The 13,307-nt window shown below is 38.4% G+C and overlaps 1 protein-coding gene across 1 annotated transcript in view; it reads left to right on the forward strand.

Moving 5' to 3' along the window:
* The window catches only part of LOC149029851 (uncharacterized), a 76,751-nt gene that overhangs the window by 16,353 nt on the left and 47,091 nt on the right, over positions 1 to 13,307 (forward strand). Inside the window, exon 3 of the mRNA XM_089142193.1 lies at positions 5,475 to 5,540. Coding sequence (XP_088998319.1) covers positions 5,475 to 5,540 — 66 coding nt within the window. The remainder of the gene's footprint in view (positions 1 to 5,474; positions 5,541 to 13,307) is intronic.

The raw sequence follows: 13,307 nt of genomic DNA on the forward strand, positions 1-13,307 counted from the left end.
TGTGCTGAGGAAGCTCGACCCCTTGTAGGGGCCCGTGGGATAGGAGCCTCCTGCTTGACACTCTGAGACCTCCTCATAGGGACTTGGGAGCCACCTATGCCTCCCATACCTACTGGCTCTCTAGAGGACCCACAACCCAGACCCCTCTGTTGCCTCCTGATGTCATCAATCCTCTGTTGCTCCCTACTCATCATCATCGCCCTCCTTAGCTGATCGGCCTCTGGATCAGGGTCACTGTCTCCTGGCTCATCCCTACCATAACCCTCAGGATCTGGAAGGTCATCTAAGCAGGCATCCTCGAACTCATCCCTCTGTGTTCTCTTCTCTTTCCTCTTTTGCTTTCCACCACTAATATATGAGGCCATTGCCTTCTTGACCTCTACAGGCACCTTTGGGCACCCTGTTACATCCCTGTTGCCACCAGCTAGATGCACCTTCAATCTAGTGGCCCCACCTCCTCCTATTTGTTTATTGCAGTAATTACACTCACTTTTCCTCTTATCAGCTGTCAGTGGCCTCCTATGATCCCAAGCTATGTCTGACATCTTTAAAATAGAGTGCCTGATACAAGAAACACACACTAAGTATCTTGAAAAGCTCCACAATATGCTCCAAAAATGACATACATGCTTCTAATAATAACCTCCTATTTTTAAATAAAAAAAAATGTATAACTATATAAGTATTTTTTAATATATAAATAATTTTAAAATATAGAACTAACTATCTTAAAAATATCCACAACATGCTCAAAAAAATTGCATACATGCTTCCACTAATACTCTCGTATTTTTAAATTTAAAACAGAAATTAATTATTTTTTTAATATTTAAATATTTTTTAATTATTTAAATATATATTAAATACAGTAAAATTACATAATTAACAGAAAAAAAATTAATTCAACACCATCACAGCAATATGGTGTCTCAACTCTCACAAAAATCCATTTGAAGCTTATACATGTACTATACATAAACATTTTTAACAATATACATAATTTAGTAAATAATTTTTAATAACAGAAAAATAAAAAAATAGTAGGAAGAATCAAAAAATAATTTTGACACTACAAATTCATAGATCATCACTCTAAAGTAAACATATATAAATTTGGAAGCAATTTAACATGATTTAAGGCACAAATGAAACAAAAATCAAAAAATGAGGAAGTTGGTTACTCACCTTGCAAGATTTGAGAAAATGCACAAATGGAGGAGCAAATCAAGTGTTTGAAGGAAATGGAATACTAGAAATTAGGTGTAGAATGGGATGAAAGCAAGAGAAATGAGCAAAAAATGCAAAATCAGGTCGAAATCTCCTGGGCGATATCGCTCGAAACAGTCGAAACTGACGGTAGGTCGAAAATGAGCTCGATTTTGGGTATTTTATAGCCTACGCAAGTGTCGTTTTGGCTTGATATGGTATCGGGCCGAAATTTCGACTCGTATCGACCGAAATTTCGGTCGATACGAAATGAAATGGAGGTCGATACGAAACGAAATGGATACTTTTCGTGCCTACTACTGAATTTCGTTTCGAGTTGGATTTTTGCAAGCATTTCGATCGAAATTTCGACCATTTTGGTCGAATTTTCTTCCATGGGGGGAACCGTAGAATCTGATTCTGAAGCAAGAGATTGAAGTGATAACATGTCAACTTTCTCCACCTACTTTGGTCGATTGTAATTCTTCCCCTAATAAGTCTGCACCTCCTAATTCAGGTCAATCTTGTTTTGAAAGACCTCAATAATGTACCGCTTGTTGTCTCCCCCTGACCAGGTTCCTCACAAGGTTAAGAAATAGAAGGGGAGAATTAGAGTCCTCAGGTACTGGCCGAAGTCTCCCCCTGGTTAGGAATATCTTCTTTAACTCTTAAGTTGTGGTGTGGTGGTGTGTGGGAGTCTATGTGTGTGGTAGGAAAGTCTAAAGTTGAAAAGAATACCTTTGCTTTAGGATTGTCCCCTTGGAGAGGTGTATAGTAGGGGGCAAAACGTATTAAAAATTACATCCATGGACACTATGGCTTTTGTGGAAGGAGGATTATGACATTTGTACCCCTTCTGAGTAGTAGAATACCCTATAAATATGCAGTTAGGCTGCAGGGAGCCAACTTACTCTGGTGGGTTGTGATTCTGGCATAACACACACATACAAAAACCTTTGGGAGAATAACAAATGAAGAGTCTCCCTGAAGAATCTCATTAGGCACTTAAAACTAAGTATCCTACTGGACATCCTATTCATGACATAAGAGGCAATGAGTATAGCATCACTCTAGTATTGGTTAGGAACATTCATAGCAATCATAATAGAACAAGCTATCTCTAATAGATGTTGGTTCTTCCTTTCGGCAACCCTCTTTGGGCAGCCGTATCACACAACTGGTTTGGTGTATTATACTAAAGTTAGAGAGATATCTTTAAAATTCACCATCAATATACTCTGTGCCATTATCATTGTGAAGAATCTACACAATTGTATTGAACTGAGTTTTAATCATATCATGAAAGTCGCAAAAACATCAAAAAATAAAAGATAAATCCAAGTAAAACGAGAGTGACAAAATATCTATAGTTAGTAATCGACATACGTCAGCAAGGACCCCATATTAGTATGAATCAACACAAAAAGAATATATTTTCTATTATTAAGAGAAGGTAAGTAAGTAAAACGAGTATGTTCCACAAGAATGCAAGCTTTACAAAAAAAAATCTTCTTTGTTACAAGAGGAAACTAAACTAGGAAATACTTCATTCGGAGTTTCTAGAGGGGGGATGATCTAGCCTACGATGGCATGGATAAAGGTTTGAAAAATTGAATGGACCTGATGAAGAGATGTAGTCATAGCTGAAGGAGATCCTCCAATCAGTTCCAGTAGGTATAGTCCATTATCTAGCTTATCACGTCCAATCTCCATCCCCGTGACCAGATCCTAAAAGACACTGTAGGAAGGAAAAAAATCATTTTAAAATTCATGTCATGTGTACTGATATTGTTAGGGAAGGAAGGAACATGCAATACTTTAGACAAAGAAAGTTAGGGAGAATGCTGAATGGTTCCTTTTCCACCAAGAACCATCAGCAATGCGAACTTTGTCTTTCCTTGAGGTAGGAGAATAATATAAGAAAGAGGATGCATAACTTGTAATAAAATTTGTAGCTCCTGTGTGAATAATTCAAGGAGTAGAAATAGAAGAAACATGGAAGCCTGTAAAAGTGTTACCAGGTGTAGCAAGATAAGAATTGATTTGGGAAGTGGAAGGAGCACTAGTAGAGGCAGCACCAATAGTAGAAGATTGCAAAATAGCTAACTTGTCCTCGAAAAAACCAATATCTCTAGTAGATGCTGTGAGAACAGTGTCAAAAAGATTGGCCTTCTGTTTGCCCCTCGTTTGTGCCCTCTTTTGCTCAAAATCAACATGCTTTCTATGCAGATTCAATAGTTGGCCTTGGTGATATGATTTGTGACAATGCTTACACTTGACAATCTCCTTGATTAAATAGATTTGGTGCTGATAGAGTGTAGGGCTGATTTCTCCACAATGGGAGCATGAAACATGACTAATCGACGGCTTTCCTCACACTGAACAAGGGCATAGGACTGTTCTAGCGTAGGAAAGGGAGAACGACTCAATACTTGAACCTTCATCTGACCATACTCCACATTCAAACCAGCCAAGAAGTCATATACCTGAATCTTATCAACATGCTTTGTATAAGTAGCCACATCATCTGGATTAGTGGGGGTGATAATCCCCATAATGATTGAATTGTTGGCAAAGAGATTGTAACTCAGCATAATACTGGGCCACAGTTAGTTCCTTTTGGGTATTCTCATGAAGCTTCTTCTGCGGCTTATGAACTTGTGCATCATTCCCCAACTAGCCATATGTCTCAGTTGTTGCCTTCCAGATTTCGGCTGCTATATCAAGCAAAAAAATACATTGGCAATATTTGGATTCATGGAATTTAGAAGAAACTACATGATGAGAAAGTCATTCGAAATCCACTTATCCTGAGAAGTGCCGGCAGCTGTAGGCTTGACTGTAATGCCTATAAGGCCAATAAGTCCTCTTCTAACAATAGTCAAGTATGAAGATCGAGGCCAAATCAAATAATTTGTCCCATCAAATCTTACCAAAAGAGTATGAAGAGTGGGACAATGTTTGGAGCCAATGGGAGGAGTAGTACCATCATTGGTTGCCATGTTTTCAAAAAACTTTCTGTTGTTCTTCAATCTTCACCCTTTCGAAACAATTGAAACGTCGTAAAATTCAATAACTTGACCACCCTAATAAATCTGGGATTCATAGGATAAGGAACATCATCATTATTTTTATTTGGGTGGTCGCTGATTCAAAAGGACATCAGTATCTCTGAGTCAAAGGAAAAACTAGAGATCAATTGGGTTAATGGGTTCATTGGTCTTTTTTTTTTTTTTGGGGGGGGGGGGTTTGGTTCGGGTTCAATGGGTCGATGGCCTTCCGAAAAGAACTAGAAGAAGGTGGATGACAGGGAAAGCGATGGTTTCTGTTCCTTCTTTTCCTCTTTTTTTCTTCTTCCAGTTCTTTTCCTTCTTTTTTTTTTATTTTTTTTTATTTTTTATTTTTATTTTTAAATTTTTTTCTTTTCTTGTGATGGGTTCTGGTTGAGGCGAAAGAAGAGAGGGGTGCGATCACAGTTACAGATGGGTGATGGGTTTCGAAGAAGTTGCAGGTCAGTGTTGCCGAAGTCAGCAATGGTTCTGGTTGAGGTTTGAGGTTTGGGTTGATGGACGATGGGTTCTGTGGTTGCAGAAGTCAGCGATGGTGATGGGATGGTGATGGGATGGTGCAGAACTAAGTCGATTGTGGTAGAATGACTTCAATAGATCAATGTGATTGCAAGCCCTTTATTTATAATGAAGTGAAAAGAACACTATTACATAAATACCTTTCCTTCGGCAACAATAAATAACAAACTAAGCAAATAAATAAACCAAACTCCTAATAGAACTGATCCAACCAACAGAACAGTGAACATTGTAGTTGTTGGCGTTCAGTTATGTGCAAGCTTAAAGAAGAATTTACAATGGCTTTGTGGTCTACCGCAAAATACAAAACTGAGATCCCCTGTTTATTTTCTCTTCAAAGCCATAACATTAGTGACCTCTTGATAGCCTCTCTGGTCTCTCCTTGCCCAGTACCTTGCACAAAATTTCCATGATTTCCCATTAATATGACTTCTTCACATGGGGGTGCATAAGTTCTGATTATATTAGAACCTCTTCATGTGTTATAAGTTGATCTGCATATGCTGTTTCTATAGAAGGATGTATTCGTAATTAGCCAGTATTTCAAATGTTTAAAATAGCCAAAAAGAATTGTTTCGTTGAAAGAACTGACTCCAGAATTGCATTATATGCTCGTTATCTGGCTTTATATATTTTTACACTGGTATCAAGCTTATTTTCACCTTAACACATGCTATGTAGGTATGTCATCGTAAAGGCAACATCATCTTCCAAGCTGTTATCATGGTGCTAATGGTTTCTGTGAAGGTACTGCTTCTAAGCATTCTTAGGCCATTGAAGTATTAGCAAGTGGCTGATTTTTCACTCAATATGAATACTAATACTTTTTTGAATTGGTATATTATATTATTATGTATTTTGATATTGATTTACGTGATTAGGGAGCATACCACTGGGAATGTAAAATAGAATACATTTTCTCTCCTGCTTATTTGTGTGTGTAATTTATTGTAGAAAGTCGTCCCACAGTTTCTCTCTTTAAAGTCATATTGTCATTAATTGTCTGGTATTGTTTTGATTCCTAACCTGAACATCTTGGTAAAAACTTTGAACTTTTATCTTTTTTGGTTATCTCAAATTTATATATCACACCAATTGATGCTCTTCTTTAAATTTAAACATTAATTCTCCAATCATGAATTATGACTTAAGGTTTATTAGATGGGACCAGGTTTAGAATGAACTACTATGGAACCATGGATGTTCAGATAGGTTTCAGATCCAAGCCTGACAACTCAGGATAGTAGCTACAAAGCTTACTAACATAGAAACTGGATCTGAAATTCCCGATATCAGAATATTGGTGCTGATCTGTGACAAGAGTGGAGAAGTTTGTGTGATCCTTGATTCCTTGCTGCTAATACCTATAACAATAGCAAAGTAGGGTGTTGGTTAGGAGGAGTTTGTGGTAATGATAGTATGTAATAAAAAGAGAAGTAGAGATATGGGAGTTGGAGGAGCGGAAGAGATATCACGAACTTACTTTTCAAACAACAGCTCTCTCCCTTCAATTTGTAACGCAACCAGTTGTGGACTGCCTATAAGACTAAAAGACTCAAGATTGTTAAAGCGACTCCAGGCGTGGGAGAGGTGCACTGGCAACAAAGTAATGTAAGACATGCAGTTGAAAGATCAATACAAGTTGCACGAAATCAGATAGATGGATTGAACTAAAGCCTATTGAGATCGGTTTTTAGGAGAGAATTCCATTCAAGAAATATGCATACATTAAGGATTCTACATGTCTCCAGATCCGCAGGTCAGATCTGATAGAGATTCTGATACAGGTCTGAAGACCCACTTCTACAGTAGGAAGCCCAAAAAGAGTCCATGAAGCTGCACCCCAGCAGCTTGAACCTAGTAATCATAGTTCAAAAAACTCAATCATGGCCCGCGGTAATGCCCTCTTGCCCGACCTTCCTTCACTCCCCAGGTGAGATAGCTAAGGAAAGCAAACAGCCGGGGTCCAGGAGGATCACAGGCACTCAAATAGCAACCAAACAAGATGGTTGGCTTCCCAAGACGTTATTGCTTCGGATAGAGAAGGAAATCAAGTGACAATTTTTTAATATTTCAAGTATCTTGGTGTAGTCGAAACTAAATGCCACTTTGAAAGGGAAAATGAAAATACCATATTTTGGTATTCTGTTTTGAAATCTCAGTAATTTCAAAAATGTTGGTTAAAGTCTTGGAAAATTTGGTAATTCAGTGACTCCCGCTCAAAGGGATGTATTGAATCATCTCCTATAGACGAGTTCTTCTCTTACCCAGCCCACCAGCCGCACATGCTACTAGCAGAATCATGGTGTTTCTTCATTGTTTGACGGTCCATACCCTTGGATAGGTACCCAGAGAACGTTGTATTTAGGTTTATTGGACTTCGAGTGGGATTGATCCGAGATGGCATTGTAACTATTATTGTTAGAGTTATTTACATTTGAGTCACTTATTATGGGTGGAAACTTGTGTTGCATCACTTAAGTTTTGAATTCAACAGGACAAAATTACCCTTGAACCATGTGATGACCAAAATAACCCCTAGGACTTTTGTACCCCCAAAGTACTTAGTAAATGCAATTTGCCTAAAATACTCTTAACTTATCCCAACCCTTCATGTAAGTGGCTGAAGGGATTCTTTCTTCCTCCTTCCGGAAATCACCCATGACTGCCCCATTGCCAGAAATCACCCACCACCCTCAGTGGGGGGGGAGGAAAAAAAAACCCACTGCCCCCACCTTCCCCCCTATAAACCCTGAGAAGGGAATAATATAACCAGAAAACTGAACTTCACTGGGTAGACAACCTGTTTTAGATATGTTTGTTTGTTTCAAGCTTTTGTAGATCTGTTCTGGGTACTGAAAACGAACATTAGAGGTTAGAATCTTCACAATCCTCTTGAATATTTAGAAATAAAATTACAGCAATTACTTTAAAGCTTACTGGCAATAACCAACACCCCACTGCCGGAGGCTCCAAAATCTCCTTGACTGGAATTCTGCAAATTCCGTTTCATTCTTCTTCACCTGATTGGAATTTGCAGAATTTGGTCCCCAGCTCCTGTCGTTTTAACTTGTGCCTATCCCTTTATGCATGTGAACTCAGAAGTCATAAGTTCCTTCTTTCCATCTTTTATTTTTTTTCACATCAAACAAAATGAAGCGATTGTTGAGCCAAGTTTTCAAACCTTTAAAATTGATCATCATTCTCTTCGAAGGGGAGAGATTGACCTTTTGTGTAGCATACTTAGAGTCCCCCTAGACAAACCTAGAGAAAACTCAATTTCTGGTTGACATTGTCTTGAGAGCCCAAACATAAACCATTGGACAGCACAACTTTCTCCTTACCAGTTTTATTTGGAGAGAATTAAGTTAAAACATACTACACAAACTCTATCATAACATGATGATGCTACACCCTTGAAATCCCCCAACATGAAGTGACTGTTGGAAATCCAGAAACGGAATCACCGTCGAGAAACTTCCAACTGGTAACAACCGTCTTTGATCAAACCCAGAATTGCTTCAGTAGAAGGGATATCTTGAAACTGAGGTTTCTGGACTGTGATTGCACTCCGTGGAAGATTACGATTCGAATCGCCTTTTTGGAGTTGATAGCTGCACTATCCTTAGCCATTGCTGCTTAATTTTCAATTTTGAATGTGCTCAGCCAGGTCCTTTGGTGATTGGCATTTTGGTGATTGGCATAACCTTGCGCGATGACCATTCTGCGCTTCACTACTCCTTTGAATCTTGGGTATGTCGACGGATTTTCAGTTCTTTGATCCTTTGTTCTTGTTGGCTGGTGTTAATTCGTTTTACGATTTAGGGTTTAAAGGGGGAAGGTGCACTGGTGGGTGGTTTGCAGCTGTCTCTTGGGGTTTATGATGATTCAGGATTCTCTGGTGGTGGGTGTTTCCAGCATTAGTGGATGCCGGTGATAGATGTGGAAGGGGTTTGCTGAAAAATTTGGGGGGGGGGGGGGGTTATTGTGTGTTTTCTTTAATTGGTGTTTGGTGGTTTCCGCCGGGGGCCAGAGGGGTGGTGGGTGATTTGCGGCATCCCCCTTCACCCACCTAAGGGTTGGTTATGGTATGAGAAATGTTATTAAATAAATATAAATATAGCAAGCAGATGGATCATGCAACAAACAGGTCGATCACAGGGAGGAAGTTTACAATCTTATTCCTTCATTTGATGCAAGATGTGATATGCTCTTGGAGTAACTTGAAGACCATTTGCTATGCTTAGTCTGACCTAACTACTCCAACCTTTTTCATTAGGATTGGAATATTTAGAGAGGGAAATTTCTTAAGAGAGAGGAGGGAATGGCAATAATTAAAAAAAAAAAAAAAATAACAAATTTATTTTATTCAGCAGTTAGAAAAATTATAATGCATAAAAGAAGATTTCTATCTACTTGAAAAGAAAGAAAGAAAAAAAGAAGAAGAAAGAAAGACTGAACTAAAGCATTAAATTGAAAGGAAAAGAAAGAGTCTTACTTGAATAAAACTATGTTAAAAGTAGTAGGCTCCCTTAAAGAGCCAATTGAGCAGATTCTACTACAGAAGAGAGCTTGAGTAATTTTCAGTGTGTCTAGAGAGGGAGTGGGGCTAGGCTTTTTATAGGGTGAAGATCGATGGAAATGCTTCACATTTTCAATGTGGGACTAAACAATAAAGGAGAATAATACTAAGCAAAAATGGGATATACATGAGGAAGGGGGAAAAATTGCAATAAACTAAAAACAAAAACCCCATTTTGTCCTTTTGAAAATAGCTTCACATCTTCTAGTCCAGGCTCCCGCATGGTTTGACCCACAAGAAGAGATTGATCTTGGTGTTTAGATATCCTCCAACATGTTCCTTCTCGTGCCTTTTAGCTCCACATTCACCCTTTTGTTAGATTTTCCTTGCAGATACAAAAACAAGAAATACTTCAGGGTAGTTTGTCTACCATGTGTAAAAATGTATGCTTTATGCGCAAGATTTCGCACATAAATGCTCTCATCAAGAAACAAGGGTATCTTAGTACATTTGTCTCCTTTAATTTCATAGGAGTGTATTTTGGTCATTTAACAATGGAAGTTAACTAGGCTTAATGGTTTTTGTTGCACTTGTGATCCAAATGTAATTTTGGGCACTTAAGTGACGCAACATGAGTTTCAACCCATAATAAGTGACTCAAAAGTAAATAACTATTATTTTATTGGTTATTATTATTTTTGGTGAAAATTGTTAGTATTGACCAAGTACTGAACAATTGTATTAGGACTTTAGGAGTGTATTGATGTGATGATGTCCTTGAAAATTATGTACTTAATTATTATGAACCTTTGATATGTTTGAATGATTTTCTTGGTTACTTCAAACTTTAAATTGTTTTTTTTTGGGGTGTGTGTGTGTGTCCTATATACTTAAACATGTTTAGATGTGTAACTATACATGAGTATTTGAACATGTACTTCCAATCTAGGTAATATTTTTTGCTATATAATCATTTGAATGTGTTAATATTAGTGTAAATTAGGGTTTCCATGATGATTGTGGCCTAAATCCACTGAACTGTCACACTGTAATTTGGCAGAAAGATACCACATCTCTTGCAAAATCCCAATGTACTTCGGATACTTCAGTTTGACTTAGGCACTGAAAGGAAATGAGATTTTAAACCTTGCTGGCAGTAGTAGTATAAGTGCGCTATACCTAGTTCAGTTATTATATGTTATTTTGATTGGGGAAGACTGACCAAAAAAAGTTCAACTGCATTTTAATTTTGGTCCAATTTAAGTTAAGGTCTGAAGAGTCTTTTGACTCTTTTGAGTTAGCTTGTAAGTCCGGAATTTAACAAGTTAGTCGTAGAGTTGGTGCGAGTAGTTAACTGAGTTTTAGGTTCTGTTTTAGAGCATTATTCTGTCTTCATTTCCCATGCATGGAGTTGTTCCCTATTTTGATTTCTCAAGACCTCATCCTTACAGGACTTTGTTTTGTAAGGCTAATACAGCCCGTACTTAAGTACCTGTTGTAGATGAATAAAGGATGTCCAGCTTGGTGAATCTGGATTTGTTTCTATGAGCAGTGGAAGCTGTTTATTTATTTCCTCTATTGGAGATATCAATTACCTACTTTACCTTGGAGTTGGATTCCATTATCACTAGGTCTGGGACCTTCTCCATCAACGGAGACTGCTGGGCAGTGTTCTTGAAGCTTACTAAGCAGTTGGACCCTGGAGATTCAGCCTTGGCAGGAAGTTTTCTCAAGGTCAGGGACCTTTCTTCTTCCATGATCTCTATTAATTTCCAGTTTCAGTTTTAAGGCAAGCCTTCATTAAAGGATTGCACTTCATCTTCTCCAAGTTGCTGTACAGTAGAATCCCAAACCTGAATACATCCTTGTTAAAGTTACCTATGGCCCACCATTGTTAGCATCCTAACCCTAGCCTTTGATCCAAGTGACATCTCCCAATGTCCCCTAGCAGAAATACATTGCAAAACATGCTTAAGAATTAAGGCAGCAAATAGAAGACATCCCATACGGAGAGAAGACTAAAATAGTGCTACTTAACAACTCATTATAAACCAGATAGATTCAAGTTTCGATTCAATACAGCCCTTGATCAAATGCCCTTTGGATTTGTAGTCCTAGATTGTCTCAACTGACCCTAAAATTTAGAGACCTCAGAATTGGCTGAACTTCACATCAGTACTTCGAATTGGACTAGACATAATTACCATATTACCCCATCCTCATTTGAGCATTGAAATCCTATAACAGAAGCTTTTACCTAACAGCCAAATCCTCCATTTGTGGTTCTGGTTTTACTAATTTCCTGGCAGCATTGGCCCGTGGTTGAACCCTCAATCCTAGGCTAACATCAGATCCTAATTGAATCTCTCTGAAACGATGTAGAACATATGCCCATCTTCTAATTTTTTTTCTGACTGGCTTAGTTCTCCTGGAACAACTTCATGCAAAAAGACTAGCACAGTAGGAAGCGCAGTGCAATTCAGAAACAATAATTGTTAACAATTCAAAAACACCGATCGATCAACCTTGCTCAAACACAAGGCAGTTTAGGCATCTGCTGGATTAAGGACTACAAAACTGTGGGTTCCTCAAACTCATTTGGAAGATCTCTTCCTAGCAGAAGTCCATTTGGGTTGATTGGGTTTATTCTTACCTCCTTAAATTGGATTAATTCTGAACCACTTCTCTCCAGTCCAACCCCTCCTAGTTTTGGCGAAAGCTCATCAAGCTCCGCCTCTAGCCCTTGGACCGTCTCCACTAGCATCTGGCCGGTCTCTGCTATCTCCTTTTGGTTGGATCCCTGGCATCTCATGGCATCGTCTACTGCTTCGTTGGTGTGAGAGCTGTCTATTCTTTGGGTATCGCCGAGAACAACAGTGTCCAATTTATTGAGGCAGTTAGCCAGTACCTGTTCTTCTCCTGCCCCTCCCCAAACCTATCTGGTCCCTGGCCCTTGCCTCCATTTGGCTCCCTCTTCGAGCCCCCTCTCTCTGTTGATGGCTTCTGAATATCTTTGGGAGCTCCACCATCTTTGACACTATTGCTCCCTTGGTATTTGCTGCTGCCTTTTCCCGTATCTGGTTTGACCGCAACTTCTGCGGATGGTCATCCAAATTCTGTCACTAATCAGATGGTTGTCCAAATTCTGCAAAGCTTTCCCCCAATACAGTAGATTTTTATTGGAATTTCTTGAAAAGCTCATCACGGAAGATGTGTTCAATTTGAGACATTTTCGTCTTTCACTTCCTTACCGTACTGAAAACGTAAAGGTACATGCAATTTTCTTTATTAGCAATGCATGATGAGGAGATATCTGGAAGTACCTATCCATCTGCAATTGCAGAAACAAAAATCTAGTATTACCCAAACTATACATCATCCTCAGATTCACAACATACAATTATCACAGCCATCCTCTTAATTAATTAGATATCTGTCTACTTTTTGTAGTTATTGAAGGTATGTTAAACTGTTTTCAAATGTAATAACCTTGCTTATTGTTAGATAAACCTGTCGGGTGCCCAAGCTGGAGTCCAACACATTGCAGTCAGTCATACAATGCACCAAATCATGTTGTTTCTGTTTGTTACACATTTCAAGAAGTGATTGGACAAACAACCATGCGACCCTAACCAGGACTGATATCTCAAGTAAAGGAAATGCCAACTGATGTTTATGCATTATAGATGTATGAATAAATTCCTTGTTAGAATTGCAGTAAGTGTAATCAACCTAGGGATTGTAAGGGAATTTAGAGAGAAGAAGAAGAATAGAAGAAGACTGAAGAAGAAGAAGAGAAGAAGGGAGAGAGCTTGCATGTGTATTTTGGCTCTCCCCTGGTACTTTATTTATGATGTAAAATCAGGTCTTAGTTTAGAAAAACTTTCCTAAATTAAGTTACAATAGAAAAGGAAAAAAATTACATATTGTATAGGATCTCCCAAATCTACTAAAAAGGAAACTACCCTAGGGAGATTACTTGTCAGCCAAGT

Source organism: Hakea prostrata, chromosome 1 (assembly GCF_041222555.1).
Source record: "Hakea prostrata isolate BN-2017 chromosome 1, UWA_Hpros_2, whole genome shotgun sequence".
Classification (NCBI taxonomy): domain Eukaryota; kingdom Viridiplantae; phylum Streptophyta; class Magnoliopsida; order Proteales; family Proteaceae; genus Hakea; species Hakea prostrata.